Source organism: Podarcis bocagei, assembly GCF_964188305.1.
Source record: "Podarcis bocagei genome assembly, chromosome: 17".
Taxonomy (NCBI): domain Eukaryota; kingdom Metazoa; phylum Chordata; class Lepidosauria; order Squamata; family Lacertidae; genus Podarcis; species Podarcis bocagei.
Window position 1 is genome coordinate 34331727 of NC_138143.1, and position 20240 is coordinate 34351966.

General features: G+C 45.4%; 1 protein-coding gene across 3 annotated transcripts in view; it reads right to left on the reverse strand.

Annotated features, from left to right (window-relative positions):
- Positions 1-20240, reverse strand: part of LOC308576628 (ephrin type-B receptor 5) — a 160928-nt gene that overhangs the window by 80305 nt on the left and 60383 nt on the right. For all 3 annotated transcript variants that reach the window (XM_081176259.1, XM_081176258.1, XM_081176260.1), the window contains 2 exons: positions 14710-14774; positions 12283-12979 (listed from right to left, as the gene is read on the reverse strand). In XM_081176259.1, the coding sequence (XP_081032385.1) occupies positions 12283-12979; positions 14710-14774 (762 nt within the window). The remainder of the gene's footprint in view (positions 1-12282; positions 12980-14709; positions 14775-20240) is intronic.

Here is a 20240-nt window from a genome sequence, read left to right on the forward strand (position 1 = left end):
AACCAAAAAGACTTTCTCCTTTAATCCAGACAAGGTTGACCTCATCGGACTTACCGTACTCCAAAAACAGATAAGGAACTGGATCCAACCTTAGTTCAAGCGGTGTTCATATGACCCACCTACCCCACATTCACTAAACACAGAATCATAGAACTGTAGAACTGTAGAGTTGTGACAGACCCCAAGGGTCATCTAGTCGAACCCCCCCACCCCCACCCCGCAATCCAGTGATTGCCTACTAGCTTTGCCCTGTGATTCAGGTGCCTGTTTTGGCCAAGCCTCTGCAGCAGCTTTGCCAACCGTGCTAATTAGAAAGAGCCCTATGTGGACACAGCTGCACACACACACAGGACTCTTCGTTGGGAACCCTGGGCACATCGTGGTTCCCAGCTGCAAGGAAGTGCTCCTTGTGTGGAGAGCCCATTCTCACAAGCTATCAACATGCACCTGCCATGACCAGGAAATGCGGTCTACCTTTCCTCGCCATTGCTTTTGGGGCGTGCGTGGGGGAGATGTCTGTACATTCTCACTGAATGTGAATTCGGCAACTTGCAATACTTGTCTCCAATATAAGCATCATACCATCACCACTGCCCCGAGTTCTTTCTGTTCAGGTTGCAATTTGAGGCACAGAATAGTAGCTACTTTTTCACATACCCATTCAAGACCTCCTCTTACCTGGCTATGATGGTAGCAAGAACATTTCTTCTAGTCTCCTTCCTTCCTTCCTTCCTTCCTTCCTTCCTTCCTTCCTTCCTTCCTTCCTTGGTGCTTGGTTCATGACTATGGAAGCAACCCAGGCAATAGGAAGGAAGGAAGGAAGGAAGGAAGGAAGGAAGGAAGGAAGGAAGGAAGGAAGGAAGGAAGGAAGGAAGGTCCAGCTTGCTGCCCCAAGAAGGTATGGGGAAGGAGGGGACCATGGGTTGGTGGGGGGAGGGATTCAGACACATTTACATCAGAGGGTTGGGAAGAAGTTAGGTTATTCACAGTGACGAAAAACACTTTTAAACAGGGGCAGCCTATGTCATGCCCTCCAGAAGGTGTTGGGACTATAACTCCCATCGTACCTGAACACTGGCTAGGCTTGCAGGATCTGACAGGAGTTGTGGTCCAACAACATCTGCAGGGTACCATGCTAACCACAAAGTGTACTGGAAGTGGTTTGTGCAACCTCTCGCTGCTTTCCAAGGCATTCAGTGCAGAGAATGCTTATTCAAATGACATCTGTCATTGCACCTAGAATGTACACCAGCCTTCACCCATTTGCTTCACCCATCCCCTGGCCACTCTTACTGGACGAGTTTAACAGCTAATGCAGCTAACTTAGAGCTGATGCCATGGAAGCTTTTAGGCACAACAGCTGCTTTATTTGGGGGAAGGGGGGATATAGAGCAATGGGAAGAATGGGGAACAATCTTCTACGGGGAAAAGAAAGCTGGAAGGAGATCTGAGGAGGAATGATTCAAGCGTGGGTTTAACAGGGAGGGGCAGAACGTTACATTTCTTTCCACCAGACTGTAACACCTAGCTTTCACCTGGTTCCAATTTTCCTGAAACACGCCCTGAGAGCATGAAAATCCAATTTGAGCAGGCCAAGAGTTTTCGCTCCCTTCCCACCTGATATGTACATTCTTTGTCCCCGCTTCTCTGCTTGCCTCCTAGGTTTGGTTTCTACAGATGGTGTTTGGGGCTCACTCCACCACTTAGAATCAAAGAATTGTAGAGTTGAAAGGGACCCAAGAGTTATCCCCTGAAATGCAGGAATCCCAGCTAAAGCATTCCTGACAGATGGCCATCCAACCTCTACTTAAAAACCTCCAAGGTAGGAGAGTCTGCCACCTTCCAAGGGAGTCAGCTCTTACTGTCAGATAGTTTTTCCTGATGTTTAGGAACACTTGGAAGGCAAAGATGATGGTTTGAGGCACAATGACTTAAGCAAGGACAGCCTTCTTCCCTCTGTTTCCTCCTCCTGGGCTTGGACCAGAGCAGAGATGGGTTCCGGATCCTGCCACTGCTAGGCTTGGGAGTGCTGGTGGGCTGGTATTGGCAACAGACCACAATCGCCACATCTCTGAGATAAACGTGGCAGGGTTTGGGGAAAAGGGAACACTAGAGGAAAGGGTGGTTGTATTGCTCCCCTCCCCACATTCAGATTGTCCTCACTTTCATAATGTTGATTGTCAAGCATGAAAGGAAAGGAAAAGACATGAAAGAGAAGAGAAGAGAAAGCTGCCCTTTCTCTATTTAGTGAATTGACAAATGACAATCACAATGATTGAGGATAGAGGACTCTCCCTGGGTAGTGCCATCAATCACTGTGTGCTCTGGGAACAGACAAAAACTGTCCCGCTCTTGTGTGTCACGAGTCCACCCCACAAGTCCTAATGGGCATCATCTACTAATGCCCACAGTCATCCTAACTTTGGTTGCATGGGTTGGGCATAGGCGTGCCTAGCCTTTGAGAACAGAAAGACACGCATGGGTTGCTGCTGGCATTGAGTGCATCTTTCCAATTACAGCTTCTATTCTACAGGAAGGTTATATTGTCTTGAATAAAAAGGAAACACACAGAAGTATTGTAGCAGACTTTCCTGAATACAAATCGCATGGTAAGGCAATGGTTTCAGGCGAAATTGATGTTCTCACAGGAAATTGGGGGAAAGCAGACTCTTATTTTTCTGAATTTACTCCAACAAAAGTTGACTCATAAAACCTACTAAAATGTGTACTATGTAAATCAGGGGTGGGGGCAGTGGGTGGGTGGGGCCAGAGGCAAAAAAAACCCCCTCTGTGTTCATCCATGCAAAAAAAGTATGATCAGAGTTCAAGGACTCATTCCAGCTAAGCAAAGAAACTCAAGGTGGTTTCAAAACAGGGCCGGTAGGGGGTGGTTGTCTGGGAAGAGAGGGTGTAGCCTGGGAAGAATTCTGAGGCTTAGATAAGGAGCCCTGAATTTCCCCTTCTATGATGTAGACCCTTGTTGCAGCAGGTATAAAATCCCTGTCTTAGGTGGACTGCCTCTTATATTCCCTCATGCTCTTGCACTGACAGGCTGCTGTCAGGCCAGGCGTCGGGAGCAGGATCGCAACATAACTCTTTATTCAAAGAAACAAAACAGCTCAGGCCTAGTGAACAACTCTTCCCAGTAGGTCTTGCTCCAACGAAGCAGTTGCAAGGACTGAAGTTCCCCTGCCATCCCACCACTCCACCCCCAGGTCCTTCCCTTGCAACCTGAGACTTCTTCGTCGTGTCTGTCTTTGCTCCACCCTCTTCATTCCTCTTTGGGTTGTGGAGGAGGGAGGGGAGCAGGTTGCAGAAGGAGGGGTAGACACCCTGGATTATTCAGCAGCCTGCCTCATCTCTTCCTCTTGCCCCCCACTCCTCTTCTGCTTCCAATTCTGGACTGCTCTCAGCCACAGCCTCTTCTTGCTCACTAAACCCTGTTCCCTCTTCAGCTTCCAGCACCTCCTCCCAGTCTGCTCCCACTTCTCCTTTTGACCACTCATCATCACCCCACTACCAATCCCCTGGCTCTGATCCTTCTTCCCTTGGGGGCTGCCTTGGGGGTTCCCCAGCTACTGCCTCCCACCACCCCTCTGCATCCAGCCAGTCCATGACAGTCGTGAACATCTGTCATGTGAGCTACTGTGTTCATGCAGTGGTTGACATTTGTTTCCAGCTGTGGCAAGGCAAAGCTTTTCCCCAACAGGCTTTCCTCTATGGCAAGGTTTGCTCCCTACCGCAAGCCCCCTTTCTCATTCATTGGGTTTATACAGTGATAAAGCTCCTGGAGAAAGTGTTGAACCATATCAATAAGACGCTATGGAAATGTTTTGAGATTTTCAGAGATGAATATGCTCTTGAACTGTATACCCATTGCATGGAAATCGACAACAGGACAGCGAAAATGACTTCTACGGACCCTAATGGTGGCCAAGAGACTGATGAACTGGAAGAAACAAGATACGATTCCCCTTAATCAGTGGTTTGACAACATGACAACACTGGCAGCATATGAAAGGACAGCTTTCTTTGGATAAATACCATTATATTTGGAATGCATTTACACAGAATATATTAGGTTACTGACAATTATGTGTGTATTAGGATAATAAGAATATACACATCTGTATATCAATGTATGGTAATGTAACTGTTTTTTCTTTCATTCCCCCCCCCTCTTTTTTTAATGAAATCTTCTAATAAAATATCGAATTTAAAAAAGCTCCTGCAGATAGAACAAAGCTAAGATGGTAAGGGGGCAGTTGCGGTCAGTGACTCAAAGGTTTGAGCTGGGGAACTTCAGAGCTGAATGAGCTACCACGGACTGGGTACAGCTCTTGCCTCAGAGCCTTCTCCAAGTGGCACAAGGAATTGGAAAGGTGCAACTGGGCAGGCACAACAAAGTTTCTAGATTGCAAAGCTCAACTGCTAAGACTGGAAAGCTCCCTTAAGCAAACGGGACTTGTTTCCACATAAACAGGAACAGCATTAACGATGGAAGTTTATCTGTATCATCTTAAGCCTCTCTGCATGTTTATCTAGCGTCTCTAACTTTCCTAGGTAGGGAACCCTGGGGCTGCGTTGAACAGCTTGAAGAACTCTGAATGATGACAACGTACCCCTAAAGGTTCCCGGCACTGACATCACGATGTCTGTTTTCTGGCTCGCTGCCAAATCACAGCTGATGACATTGACTGGGAACGGAGACATGCACCATGTAATGTTAGGGGGCAGTGCTACGTTGCACTACATGGGTGGAAACTGGGGGGGCGGAGGCAGCACACATGCGCAGCACTCAACGTGGGGCTGTTGGTTTTGGCAGCAACTCCAGATCGCGCCAATCCAGATTTATGGCCGCATACAACAAATAACCTCTTTGGACGTGCATTTTCTTTCTAATCTAGAGCTAAATCATGTTCGGAACACAACTGTGGAGCAGCGCCAAGAGTCTGATAGCGCAGGTGCTAACTAGTTAATCTGTAACCACAAGGAGTCAGCCAGACAAGCAACAGGTTTGTGGAAGGGGGGGGGAGAACGATGTTGGGGAGAGATGATAAAATAAGCAATGGGAAATCAAGAGCTCTAAGCCCATTTCAGCAAGTCTTGAGCTGTGAGGTGCTTCTTGCTTCCTTGATTAAAAAGAAAAAGATTCGGCAGACAAGACACCCCAAGATTTCACATCTTTGCCCTTGGAAGAAAAATCTGCCAAGAGACCGAACATTTTTTAATAACGGGGGAAAGGGAAAGCAAATTGCTAGCCTTTTTCAGGGGCAGCTGCCAAGAAGATGCAGCCTATTCTTTTATTTATATGAAAGGAGAGAAACATGCATTCACTTTGAAGCTAAAACTGCCATATATCAAAAGAGAAGAAAGTGTTGCCTGAAAATGAAAATTAGCAGAGGGGGAGAAATCAGGGATCCAAGACAAGTCCTAAGGAAGGGGGAGTGGGGAGAAAGGAAAGGAAAAACAGAGCTAGAAGCATCTGACATTGGACTAAGCAAGGTCAAATGATGTCCCGCGTGGAATTGCAGGGAGATGGACATGATGTGTTCTGAAATGGAAAAGCAAAGAAGTGGAAAGGAATAAAAGGAATTTTAAAAGAAGCTGCAAATTGGCTTCCTGGCATCTCAATCCAAAACATCTGTGCTATAAACCATACACCGGATTGGGATGATACCCAATTAAACCATCCTAGATTAGGGATGAACGAATCTATCAAATCAGTTTATCATTTTTTCCACATAAGTTCACAATTTTACTTTTTTTTAAGTATCATGAAAACTTGTCAGTGTTTTAGTGTGCATCTCTCCCAACATTTTTGTACACTATTTTAGCTAACATACATATTTTTGCAAGCAATTCCCCCTAATATGATGCCCTTTTGTGTGGCCTTTTCATGGAATCGTAGATTTGTAGAGTTGGAAGGGACCCCAAGGGTCATCTGGCCCAGCCCTCTGCAAGGCAGGAATCTCATATAAAGCATCCACAACAGGCGGCCACCCAATCTCTGCTTTGTCACCTTTTCCGGTACTCTAGGCTTTTCTGACCATTTTTCACCTTTCCTGGGATATTAGGTTTTTCTAACAGTTTTTCAATTATTCTGTGATTTTGGGTTTTTTTAACCATCTTCCACCTTTTCTGGGATTTTGCTTTCTTCTCCATCTTTCACCTCTTCTGCAATATTGGGTGTTTCTGATTATTTTTCACCATTTTGGTATTTTGGGGTTTTTCCCGACTAATATATTCATTTTTACACACACTTTTCTCTAACATGAGCACTTGGATATACATTCTTGGATTGAATAATTACATTGCAAAATTCAGGAAAGTGCAAATTTCAAAGAAAAACTGCATTTTGGTTTGAGAAGTGCGGATTAGCCAAATTTCCCACCCATCCCTACGTGTGAATAGCACAGTGTAAAAAGCAGCATTCTTTCAGCTCTTGCCTACTCTCCCAAGGAAATATTCCCCCTATCCAACCCCAAGACTTACCATTTTGACAAGCCCAATATAAGAAGTATGGTGCCAAGGGAATATTGAAGGTTGTTTGGAGGGTGGCCAGGACTCCACTCTTGCCCCCTGCTCTGCTAGTGGCACCCAAGTCGCCTAGTTCAGCATTTTATAGACCTATTTCATTTATTCAATCTATCTGTATGCTGCTATTTTCCACCAAATCTCAACAGTAAAAAGTTGCTAAAATTTCTTCAAGTTTTAACAGGTATTCTTTTATCACATCTGTTTGTGCACTATCTTTTCTTTTTTTAAAAAAAAGATCTATCTTTATGGGGCAATTATAAATTTTAATATAATACAAATAAAAAAGCGAGAACAAAACAGTCATTATTTCCAAAATCAAAGCCAGATCTTGTTCAACTCCTATGGGGAAGATTAAGAGCTTGCTAAAACAAACACATTTTGAGCTCTCTCCAAAAGACAAGTAAGGGCAAGCATTGGTGAACTTCACTAGTAAGGCTGCCCCACAGAACAGGAAACACTGCCAGGAATATGCAAACCCTTTCACATTATCTCTACAAATACCTGCTTGTAGCACCATGTGCTTGGGATACTAATCTACAAAGGAAATATTTTCAGTGCAGCTCCAAACTAGTTATACGCATCTCATACACTTTCTTTGTCTGCTAGCGGCCTATCAACTTCCCCATTCAGAAGCACAGATATTCTTAATTAATATGATGGAGATACCAGTAATTTTTCTGCATTGCACCCGGATTATTATCCACAATTAATATCCAAAACAAGACTGTGCATTAAATTGCCATTTGTTTCTGTAAGATTTCTGTAAGGTTGATATATATAGCTTCTGCAGCAGACACCTGCTTGCACAATGGCATATCTGACATATGTACCATCAGGAGGAGATTTTAGAAGGGCAAAGGGAGAGGAGAGGAAGGCCAAGTCCCATCGCACAAATGGAACTCTACTTGCATAGCACTGGATACAATCCACAGTATGAAGTTTTCCCAGTTGAAAAATCACTGCTATTCACAGCTCCCATGGCAAATAGCCTGCTCTTTGCCCCAATTATATTATTTCTTGGGGCTTGCCACTTTGGCCTGAGCATCTCCCAATTATCTTAACTGGACAAGACCAAGGGCAACCAGTGTGGAGGGGTGTCACCACAAAACTGGCCTCCCAGTGGCAGTGGCACAGCTGCTTACTGGGCTAGTGAGGGGCAGGGCACCAATGAGGTCAGGCTAGCACAGGTACACTGGCAGTGCCAATCTGGCACTCCCTCTGGCGCACCTGTAATGTCCTGCCCTTGCCGCTGTCCTGCTCTGTAAGTGGCAGCGATGCTGAGATGTTTAAAACAATGGCTGTGGTCACGTTAAAACCATAGTTTAAGTTTAGCTATGACTTAACCCAAATGAGTCCTAAGCCACCGCTTCACTCCTGACCTGCTTCCAGGTGCAATCCTTGGTTTGTCACGTCATCCACACCCAATGTGCTAATATTTCTCCCAAACAAATCCCACATGGTGAAACTAGAACAAACCTTGGCTGCTGATGCTTTTGGTTTGTTTGTAGGGGGAACAAACCATGAACTAGGTTCGGGCAACATGACAAAGCAAAGCTTGTAGCTTGTTGCTCCCAGCACAGCACAATCAGAAGTAGGGGAGAAGTGAAGGGAGGACTTTTGAGCAGCATACACCAGTCCACCACTGATTCCTGTTAAACCACAGTTAAACATTAACCGTGATTTAACATGACACGCAAACCAAGCCTCTGATGCTAAATTCTGTTATAATTATGGCTGAGATGAAATGATGCACTATTTACTTGGAATATTTCCTGCAGTGTCAAAACCTGCTTCCCCTTTAGCGAGGATTTTTTGGCTCCTGAATGGGAAAATGTTATAGGGCATCCTATAAATATTGGTTTAAAAAAAACAACAACAAACTTTAGCTTCCCTTTCCCCCTTTTTCTGTTAGCTGGTTTTAGTCATCCTCAATAATTTCATCACATCGCCAAATCTTATTGCAGTATATTGACGTCATCCTGTCCCCTGTATGATAACTGATTGGGAGAGATAGCATATGTGACTAATATGACTAATCCAGGAAGCATCACTCTCATTCTTAATAAAAGGGTCATAAAACGGGAGGAAGGGGATAAAAATAATTTCAAACTGGAAAAAAATAATAATCTTAAGACTGTGCAAAGATTCAAAGATTTACCTGGCTGCTGTTAGCTTTTTCCTTCCTGGATTAGTTGCATAGGTGATTCTGGTTAGTGGGAATCACATAATAGATGGGTCACTATTGTCATACTGCATAGCCAATCAGATGTTACTATGTGATGATATCACTGGGGGTCAAATGAAGTCAAAAGAGAACAAAAACAAGAGAAGCTAAAGTAAATGAGTACAGGGACATTTTCGCAAGGTGTGCGGGAAAGATCATGGAAGAAGGAATTATTATTTTTATACCTAAAAATGTTTACAAAAAAACTGAGCCATTCCAGCTCAGCCCCAGCAGATACTATTTTTCACTGCCTGCAAATCAATTCTACTTATCACAGAAGCAGGGTAAGAGACCCTTACGCTCACCTTTGCTATCAGGTGACCCTATGATGCAACTTAAAAGGTGGAGTAGACATCTCATACACAAGGGCAGCCTTGGTATCAGGAGTCCAGATTTAACCAAATAGATGCCCCAGCGGGAGGCAGCACAATGAATCACACTGCTGCAATGGGGCTTCCCCCATCTTCTGCTTCCCCTGTACACCCCACCACACATAGTTCAGAAGCAGGTCAGAAGAACCCCCAATAACAGCACATGGGGAGAAGAGAGGGGAGATTGCTCTGTCTGGCAAGCTGAAATGTTTGCACCAATGGAACAATCGTATTAGAGCAACAATGAATTTCACCCAGAGAATATCTAAGCCTAGACTAATAGGATGCAATCAATTAGCAATATCTGATCAACCAGCTAACAAATATCACAATCCAGAAGCCATTTATAGGCAAAACGTGTACTATTAATATAGCCAGGGTATATGGGGTGTTAGGGGAGGGGTAGTACCTCTGGTGGGGGGCACGTCGTGCTCCTTCTGGGGTAGTTTGTCCACCACTGGTCCCCACCCTACATTCAGGTCTCCTAGAAGCTGCTGGAAGCTCTGAGCATGCGACAGTGGCCAAACCTCTGGAAACGGCTGTGACTTGCTAACTAAACCAGGTGAGGGTAGCCTATGGGTCTCAGACCCTTGGTGAGTCAGGGACTTCCCCCGCATGCGAAGACAGTCTCTGGTGGATTGAATGGACAAGACCAACAGAGGGTCCAACAGACAAGTATGTGCTGCAAAGGGGACAGATGGGACTAGTCAAACGTGGGAAAGTAGCCCATCTGATACGAAACCTTCGCTGTCTTGTGGTATATCTTCGGGAGAAGAAAAGGGTTAAGGAGTAATCCCCACGCAAATGCAGTGTGAAGTCCCTAAGACAGTCAGATGTCGCCTTCCAGCATCTTCTGCAGCTAAGCTGGTGCCAAACATATTGCTCTGGTTTCCTTTGGACCACATCAGCAAGGCAAAGAGGGGGATTTTGTTGTCTGGGCATCCCAGGACCTCTATACACATTGCTCAGGCTTGCGCTCCGGAGAAGTCACTTCACTTCCGGAGGAGCACTCCAAGGTCTCTCGAGACAGATGGATGCCAAAACAATTAATACAGCCACACACACAACTGCACAGGCATTGTGATTACTGTTAAGAGGAACTATGTTTACAACTGTATACAATGCTGGTGTTTATTTACATTGCTGTGTATGAGCTATGGGGAAATATACAGTATGCTTCCCACCCCCAGAATGTTCAGGGTTGATATTAACTCACTGTTAGCACCCAATACGTCACTGAAATGTCACAAAAACTTATCATATTTTTCTCAGAATGGGTAAACCTGGTTAATTTGTGGGGGATGGATATGGGCTGTCCTTTTCATGACAGCAACGTTGTGTGTACACTGCAAGAAATGTCCATGCATGAGGCACATGCACACCCCACAATAAGCAGTCATCTGGAAGCATCTCCAGACACTAGACATGGCAAGCCCAGTTCTTTAGAGATCCAAAATTCGCAAACACCACCCCCACCACCCCTGTAAAGGCTGAGCAATCTCTCAAACAAGTTCACACCTCAGTGAAACAGGAAGCCTTCCAGCTGAAAGGAAAGACAGAGATCAGATATGGCATTCTTGACATGCTTAAAACTCAAAAAAAGTTGGCAACAAACACCCATTTTCCCCTGAGTTTCTCTCTGCTGAATACGAAGCCAACAAGAAGGCATGAACTACTTTGACTCGTGGACTGTCCTTTAAATGAGCTCTGAAAGAATGTTGTTTCCAAAATAGTAAATCTACCTCTCTCTCAATCCACATTAGCATATTAAAAGTAACACTTGTGCAGTCGATAAACAGCCCCCAGTGGCTTCACAACGCCTTAACCCTCAGCACCCTGGCTGAATGATCATTTGTACAAGCTCATTTGTACAGGCTATGAAAAATTTGTCCTTGCTACCTCATCGGGACACGGAATTACTTTTCCGTTCCGGAAAAGTTATTCTGAGCCTGAGCACATGTAATGCTCCTCATCAGAAGGGGGCTAGAAGAGGATTGCACGCCCCCGCCAGGCCCTTTCTTCTGGCTCCTCCCTTCTAGTATTAATCTAGTGTTTTCTTGAAGCCATTAACTGCACAGTAACTCAGTGAGGCATTAGCTACAGGGTTAACCAGGGTTGCCTCTAAAAGCATTTCTGAAGCCGGTCAAACCCTGATTGAGATTCACACCTTTACAACAGAGATTCCAACCAAGGACCTCTAGCATACCTATGGCATGACCCCTCCATTTTTTATTTTTGCCTTCTATCTCTCTGGGGACAGACAAGCAATTTGCAGATGTCTGAGAATCAAATCCAGAAATGTTAAAGACTCAAGTATCATTGGGTTCTGAACAGATTTGATAACTGAAAATACAAGCTTTCCAAGTGTTGCAGGATACCAGATGGAGGAGTGGTTTTAGACTATGTTTCGGCAATTGTGCTATTGCCACACCATCCCGGGGCCACAGCCAAATGCCAGCTTGGGAACCGTGGCTCTAGGAAATCAGTGTGTTGGGTAGGGCAAATTAATGGAATTTTAAAGTAACTCTTTAATGGTAACATACATGAGATGCATTTAACCCAAATCTGCGACACAGGATTCATTTTCAAATATCTGCACCTTCCATATTCTTATTTTTACCTTTTTCAGTCTGATATATCCCTCCACCCCATCCTGGGCTTATAAATTATCTCCTCTCTATCGCATCCTTTTCTTCCTTCTCCCTTTGTTCAGTCACCAAAAGATGGGCATAGAACCGCCAGTGCAATCTTCCCTAAGTTATGGCTTGATCTGCACCGCCTAAAGACCAACGAGTTAGATCATAGAGCAGGCTTGGAAGCTACCACTTCCCATGTCAACAATTCATTTCCCTTGCAGGCATCCGATGTGCCACAAACCACTAACATGGATAGTGGAGCATGTTAGGAAAAACTGTTTGTGGACCAGCAACTTTTGTGACATTTTGGAGGAGTTGTCACAATATTCACAGCCTCTTTTGAGGGCAGCCTGCAAAGGAATTATCTCACTACACCAGATGCACCAAAATGACCTGCCACCCAGGCAGAGGCAAGATCAAATGAGCCTCTGCAGGCTGCCTCTGTATGTTAGCAATGGCTCCAATTTGGCTGAAAAGCGCCCACAGGTGATCCGCCCCGCCCATTGCTCACCTTTGCAGATTTTCTCGTCGTCCGCAGGCTCGTAGCCAGCCCGGCAGGCGCATCTGCCAATAGCCACCATCCACTCGCCTTCGCCGTTGCAGTGCAGCCTCACCCCGGAGGAGCCCGTCACGCTGGCTTCCTCTGCGTCAGCCACACAAGTCCCTGGTGCCTCCACCAGCGAAGTCCTTTCGCCTCCAGCAAACGTCTCCGGGAAAGAGGCAAAGCCCTTCACCACCGCCGGGCACTTGTAAAAGAAAACCTGAACAGCCACCAGGGACATGCACGCCCCGGAGTCCTGGAAAGCCAAGTAGAAACCCCTCTTGGCGAGCGGGCCAAAGCTGCGCACTTTCACATTCATCTTTACCACCTCCCCGGTGCTGTCCACCTGCGAGAAGCTCTCGTCGGCTGCAATTGTATCCACTTTGGTCCACGGCCCCTCGCGCCACTCAGGGTGCTCCAGGGTGGCTACGTCAGTCTCCGATTCATGGTAGTAAAGGGTGAAGGTTTCCTTGCAGGATGAGGCCACGGTCCTCATGCTGGCGCAGTCCCGTACTGAAAAGCGGAGGCGGATGTGGACCCTGTGTGCTCCGCGCCGCTCTATGTAGTGAGTTCGCAGCCAGTTGTTCTGTCCTGGCTCAGCCACGTTGCACACCTCAAAGGTCCGGATCTGGTCCTTCCTGTCATACAAGACACTCACCTCGTCCCACTGTACGGAGTTGGGGAGCGGGAGTAAGGAAGAAGAGATAAACAGAAGTTGTTTTCAGCTTTCCTGTAACTGGCAATAGCCTTCTCCTAGTCTTGACGACACTCGCATGGACTGGAGAGAGGTGCAAGGCTTAGCCAGTGTGCACAAAAGGGGTCTGGTCTAGGCTATGGATGAGTCGTGTCTGGGGGCTTCCCAAGCTCAAGGGTTCCAAAGTCCCCTCTCTCCCAATGCTTGGGAGGTCCCCTGAATGGTGGCCTAGCTTAGAGACTGCAAATATATAGGACTTGGAGGGGTGGGGGTTGCACTACTCCTCTGCCTGTGATTATTTTCTCTATGAAAACTTCTCTATTCCACCATTCATCAAAAGGTGACTCCAGGGCTGTTTAGTATCCAGAGCTCAGATGAATAGTAGAATCATAGATCTGCGGAGTTGGAAGTCACCCTGAGGATCCTCTCATCCAACCCCCTGCCTATGCCATGACTATGCCACTGTCCCATATGGGGATCAAACCTGCAACCTTGGTGTTAGCAGCACCACGCTCTAAGCAACTGAGCTATCCTGGCCTTAGGTTTTCAAGGGAAAATATCTCCCAAGTTGAACGTGCAAATTTTGACCTCAAAATTCTTGAAAATTCAAGTCATTTGAGATTCTATCCATTTTCACTTAAGGTGATTTATAAAATATAGAGTGAATACGTTGTGTTGAATTCAGAACACAGAGATCTGGATTCAAATACAGCTCCTTTTGATGGCCAAGGACAAGCCATTCTGCTGTGTTGTGAAACTAGAATGGGGCAACCCCTGGAACGCCATTCTAACTTCCTTGGAGAAGAAGCACAAAGCAAGTGTGATAACCTCCAAGCTCACCAGGACTCATCTCCCAGCAGCCAAGGGATGTGGTGGCGGAAGCTTTGACGTTGGCGCTCGCCCTCCCCAGACCTTGGCAATCCATGGCTGCAAGTTCCAGAGGAAAAGACACATGGGGGAGGAGCATTGGAAGGGGTCCCGTAGCAGCTTAAGAGCCTTCTAATATATTGTGACAAGAGGTTGTCTAGGCTGAAGTCCATTTTGTCAGATTGTATCTAGCTGGAACGAATGCATCCATTGGGCACTTGCCAACTATGCTTCCGAAATGCATGAGGATAAAGGAAACCAGAATTTCAACAGAACATTCGGTCAAATTGAACTAGAATTTTTCTTTGGGGGGGGGGAGATAACCATCTAGCCTGCATTTCAAAATCTGGTTCAGGCCTGCGTTCTAAAGCAGTGGTTCTGAAATGCCCCCCCCCATCACTTAAAGATTGCTGAAGGTCTTGGTGGACCACTTAATGATTTTTCTACCTGGGGCATTATCTGTAATGCGAGGTTCTAGATGCTGCGTGTTTTTAATGCGTGTTTTTGGTTGCTTCTTTTGTTTCTTAGATACTGTATTTCACTGTATTACAAGCAGCATTGTTGAGGTCGGGTAGGGCGGCTGTGCAAGTACAGCAACAGCAGCAGTGGTCTGGTGCTGGTGCTGCAACTACACAGCCCAGAAATTGCCACCCCCTTGCACTGATAAGCAGCAACGACTCCACCGTAAGGAGGACAGTGATGCAGCAACATCCCTCTGTGCTGGCTGCTCCTCTCTCTCTCTCTCTCTCTCTCTCTCTCTCTCTCTCTCTCTCTCTCTGTGTGTGTGTGTGTGTGTGTTGTTTTCACAAGCAGTAGAGAATGGAGGGAGCACCTACCCCATCAGGAGGATGGGCAGTCCACCCAATCTCGGAGGTCTCTCCTGTTGTATCCAAAAGAATCTCTGCCAAATGAAAGAGACAAAAGTGATGAGTTTGATAAAGATATCCGTACAGCAGCCACTCCTATCCACCGCTATTCCTCACCACCCCCATCTCATCTCATGCGGGCCAGTATAATTGCTAGTCTTAAGCCCTACTCGATATCGGATACGAGATCTAGGAGGAAGGAATTGCAAATGCATTTGTCAGCTTTGCAAGTGATTTCTTGCAAGTCTTGAGGCATGATTCTCATGGTTCTCCATATCTTGGGCATGAGTCATGTGTGCCCTTGTTTATCACCTATTCACTGCCAGCTTTCATGGGAGAACTTGCTCGCGAGAAGCAGCTGATGCCCTTGTGCTCACACAGGCAGAACATTTGCCTCATGTGGACGCAGGGCTTGCCAACAGATTTGCAGAAGACAGACCAAGCAGTTGAAGACAACCACCTCTTCAAACAATTGCATGACTGGACTCAAGACAAGAGAGGGATTAGAGTCTGAAAATACAAGTTATAATTGAAGGGGGCTGCTATAAACCATGCAAAAGAACAATGTAATGAGAGCTGGCAAAGAGTTATGAGCTGGATATCCCTCATTCAAGTCTTGACTCCTGTATACCTGAAGGAGCGTCTCCACCCCCTTCGTTCAGCCCAGACACTGAGATCCAGCACCGAGGGCCTTCTGGCGGTTCCCTCATTGCAAGAAGTAAGGTTACAGGGAACCAGGCAGAGGGCCTTCTCGGTAGTGGCGCCTGCCCTATGGAACACCCTCCCAGCAGATGTCAAGGCAATAAACAACAATTTTACTTTTAAAAGACAACTGAAGGCAGCCCTCTTTAGGGAAGTTTTTAATGTCTGATGCTGTATTGTTTTTAATATTCAGTTGGAAGCTGCCCAGAGTGGATGGGGAAACCCAGCCAGATGGGTGGGGTATAAATAATAAATTATTATTATTATTATTATTATTATTATTATTATTATTATTATTATTATTATTGACTAAGCACCCTCAACTCTGGTCTTCATTGGAAATATGAGGATAACAGCATTGACCTTACAGGGTTGCTCTGATGATTATATGAAAAGTCTGAAGACTTTTGAAAAGTGTGATTTGAATACAAATTATTAGCAGACATGTTTTTTACAGCAACACACAAATTCTGAGCCTGTGTGAAGGAGCCAGCTCTGTCAAAGGTCTCCAACCAGGCACCCACAGACCTGCAGAAGTCTTCCCGGGTACCCATAATAGAACAGTATGCAGTACGTGCTTGGTTGCACTGAAAGTGTAGGGCCTACATCTGTTTTGTCAGTTTGCAAATGTGCCCACCAGCCAAAAAAGGTTGGCAGACTCTGGGCTATGCTATCTGCATGATCAAGGGATACCAGTGGGGCAGGTTCTCTCTTATGATGCTTGGTCTTCTCCTGCTTAGCCAATTTAGTGCTAAATTGCTGAGCCAAGGACAGGATTAGCTCTTCTGCAGACCTGGCTTTTGGAGCACTGCGTGTTTTTGAAGCACAACAGAACCCTGGGCAACCCTCTAGGCTGCAGCTCATCTCTGAAGCCACGTAAGAACATAAGAGGAGACCTGATGGATCAGGCCAATGGCATTTTGTTTTCTCAGTGGCCAACCACATGCCCCCGATAGGAAGCCCTCAAGCAGGATTCCAACACAATAGAAACTCTCCCCTCTAGGTTGCAGCTCATCTCTTAAGCCAACACATCTCCCTTGCACTTAAGTAGGGAGGTGCAGCATAAAGGGCACATTTTGGTGCACAATTCATTTTTTATTTAAGTTAGTCCATGTGTTTACTACTCTCTGCCCAACCAAGTTTGCTTCATCCAAATTGAATGCCGTATTTTTCGCTCTATAAGACGCACCAGACCACAAGGCGCACCTAGTTTTTGGAGGAGGAAAACAAGAAAAAAAATATTCTGAATCTCAGAAGCCAGAACAGCAAGAGGGATCGCTGTGCAGTGAAAGCAGCAACCCCTCTTGCTGTTCTGGCTTCTGGGATAGCTGCGCAGCCTGCATTCGCTCCATAAGACGCACACACATTTCCCCTTACTTTTAAGGAGGGAAAAAGTGAGTCTTATAGAGCAAAAAATACGGTAATTATCTGAGCCAAACAACCAAGTTTTTGGACCCACTCTGCTCTTCTGTTTGCAATTTTTTACACTGATCTGAATTTTATATATATATATTGTAACTTGCCCTGACACCTTATGGTAAAAGGAGGGTAATAATGATAATGATAATGATAATGATAATGATAATGATGCAGTCATGCAAATTATTTTTAAATATGAAGGGAGATTCATAGAGAGGGAAAGTGGGAAAGAGAAAAAAATTGGCAGCCTGCATTCTGTGCTGCTGGCAAGCAGGCTATTCCCCAGATGGCCTGTCTCCGGTGACCCTGGTAATTTTTTTTCAGAGCGTGAATATTTCATAGGCTAGCAAATATGCCTGGCCTGCAGCTGACAGGGCTTTTCCTCTAATAGGGAACATTTAATCCTACAAATGCTCCCTCCCTATTAGAGAAGGGCTAGCTATGGGAGGCTGGTGAAATGTCCCTTTTTTGACTGGGGGGAGAGGCAGGGCTTCTGTAGTGTCTCTCAGGTCAGCATTAACTAGACAGCATTTCCTTAGAGGCCCCATCAACACCATAGACTTAAAGCAGTATCATATCACTTTAAGAAGTCATGGCTTCCCCTAAAGACTCTTGGAAACCGTAGTTTGTTAAGGGAGCTAAGAGACCCCTATTCACTCACAGAGCTACAATTCTCAAGAGTGGTTTCACTGTCAATCCCTCTTCCCAGGGAACTCTGGGAATTGCAGCTCTGTGATGGGAACAGGGGTCTCCACAACTCTCAGCACCCTCAACAAACTAGAATTTTTTTAACGACTGTTTAAAGTGGCATGGTACTGCTTTAAATTTGTAGTGTAGATGAGGTCAGGAGTGAGGAATCAAGGCCAAAGGACAAGCTATTTTCTGCTTGGTTTGATGACAGCTTTTGCTATTGGTCCCCTTCCTATGACCCACTGGGTGCCACCCTTTCCCACCAGGCATGGCCAGACTCTGTGGCTATGTAGTCTAAACCACTGAGCCTCTTGGGCTTGCCGATCAGAAGGTCAGCGGTTCAAATTCCCACGATGGAGTGAGCTCCCGCTGCTCTGTCCCAGTTTCTGCCAACCTAGCAGTTCAAAAGCACACCAGAGCAAGTAGATAAAAAGGTACTGCGGTGGTGGGAAGGTAAATGGTGTTTCCGTGTGCTCTGGTTTCCGTCACAGTGTTCTGTTGCACCAGAAGCGGTTTAGTCATGCTGGCCAGATGACCCGGAAAGCTGTCTGTGAACAAATGCCGGCTCCCTCAGCATGAAAGTGAGATGGGAACCACAACTCCGTAGTCGCCTTTGACTGGACTTAACCATCATGGGGTCCTTTACCTTTGCCTTACCCACCAGGCATGGCCAGACTTTGTCCCTTTACTCACTAAGTGCAACTCATGACCGCCCCTAGCTGCCAAAAGGTCCCACACCTCTTGTGTCTGCCCTTTATACCAAAATATCCTCCTTCTAACATCTCAAGATCTGAGATGCTGAAGACCTTAACTCAGTCATGCATGGTGATCCTAAATGGACCCTCCTTTTTTGCACAGTCTATGCGAAACAGCAAAAACAGCAGCTTGGGGGTCCTTGCCAAATAAATGCCAGGCCATAATATGTGACTGGTACCCTGCATTCAAGCTTCCTGGGTCAGGTGGTGCAGGTTTCCATTACCAATACATTGTCTCTCTTATGAGATCTGTTCTTGTGGATTTCATTGACATGGGCAATGGGTGAATCTTCTTAGTAGAACTGAAATATCAATACCTGAATTAATAAAAATAATAGCTTTGATAGAATTTCAACATATACAATTAATTGGTCAAAATCTAAATCAATGCCAGTGAGCATTTTGTAGATAATCTACTTTGTATTCTACTTGCTGCCTTTGTTGTTGCCCAGAGGTCATAACATATCTAGGCATTGGGGTACCAAGATATATTTCTCAAATGAGTACAATGAATTTGAAAAGGTTGGTAAAGGGGATCTTCAGTGATTTGGGAAGATGAGCTCTACTTAGATTTAGTATTGGGGTTATGGTTAATACTTGTAAGATGAATGCTCTGCCACAGATAATATACAGAGTTTGTGATATTTCATAATGCATTTCCCGAGTGTATGTTCAAAAGATTAATGAAATAATTAGAAGGTTTATTAGGGTTAACCCTCCACCTCATTTTTCATTTAAGAGAATGCAGCTGCCAATATTGGAAGGACGTTTTAAAGTTTCCAGATACTGGTGTGTATCATAAGGCCTACCTGTCAGCTTGTACAAATAATTGGCAACTGGTTTCTCCTTCTATGAATACCCTAGTTTGGGTGATTTGAAAGATGGCTTATTTAACACCCAAACATTGGATGGTCAATGTTTGGGTCTACATATAATAAACAGGAAAGACCAATACCACCTTCAGTTTTAGCAACTAGAGGGTTATTGTGCACATGGCTTGGAAGTCAGGAGAACAACCAGAACAGTCTGCAGAGAAGGAGAAGGGGAGTTGTTATGTCTGGAATGCAGACATCTTGCTGGTTACCATGAGAAGAAGATGCTAGACTAGATGGGCTTCTGGGCCTCTGAGGCAGGCTCTTTTATTCTCCCTAGGCTCAACTACCACCATCTCATTAAGCCCTAGGAGCTCACAGGAATTTGGGCAGTTAGATTTTTTTATTTTCTTTTTACATCTTCTTTCAAGTTTTACTCTTAAATACTTCTGTGTACCTAGGGAGTCCTTCAAGTAGGGAAAACCACTATTTTATTTATAGCAGGCCCGCTTTGCTTTCTGATTGACAGGCACTTGGCCACACAAGGGATGAAAACATGGGCTTCGCTTCCCCTTCACATTGCTAACAGGATAGCATCCTGTTATCATTGCTGTGCTGAGCACCGCCACACTGATCTGCCGGATCTGCTTTAAATCAAACCACATTTTTACCCCTGTCACTCAAGTACGGCAAGGAACTGGGGGAATGCCTCCCTGTTCAGCCAAGCCCAGCTACTTTGGAAGGGCGAGGTCATCGTTATGTCTAAGGACTTGCTCCTGCTGTGTATTTCAGTACAATGTCTTCACACTTTATATGGGGCGACTCCTCCACCCATCACGTTCAAAGGCATTTCAAGATGAAGAGGGAGGTCAGATTGCACCACTTCAATTTACAGAAGAAAACTCTGCCGTCTTATCAGCTCGGCCAGCCAACGCACAACAGGAAAGCGTGACGTTATCTCAGCATTTTATTCACACCATGTTTGGAGGCCGGTTGGCTATAGTTATTTAAAGCACGAATCCTGCAGCACTTTTTCAGAATAATATTGGATGCAGCATAAGCTTGTGTAGGTTAGAACTTTCTTTGGATGCAAAAAGTGGGAAGTTGGCAGCAAGCAGCATGA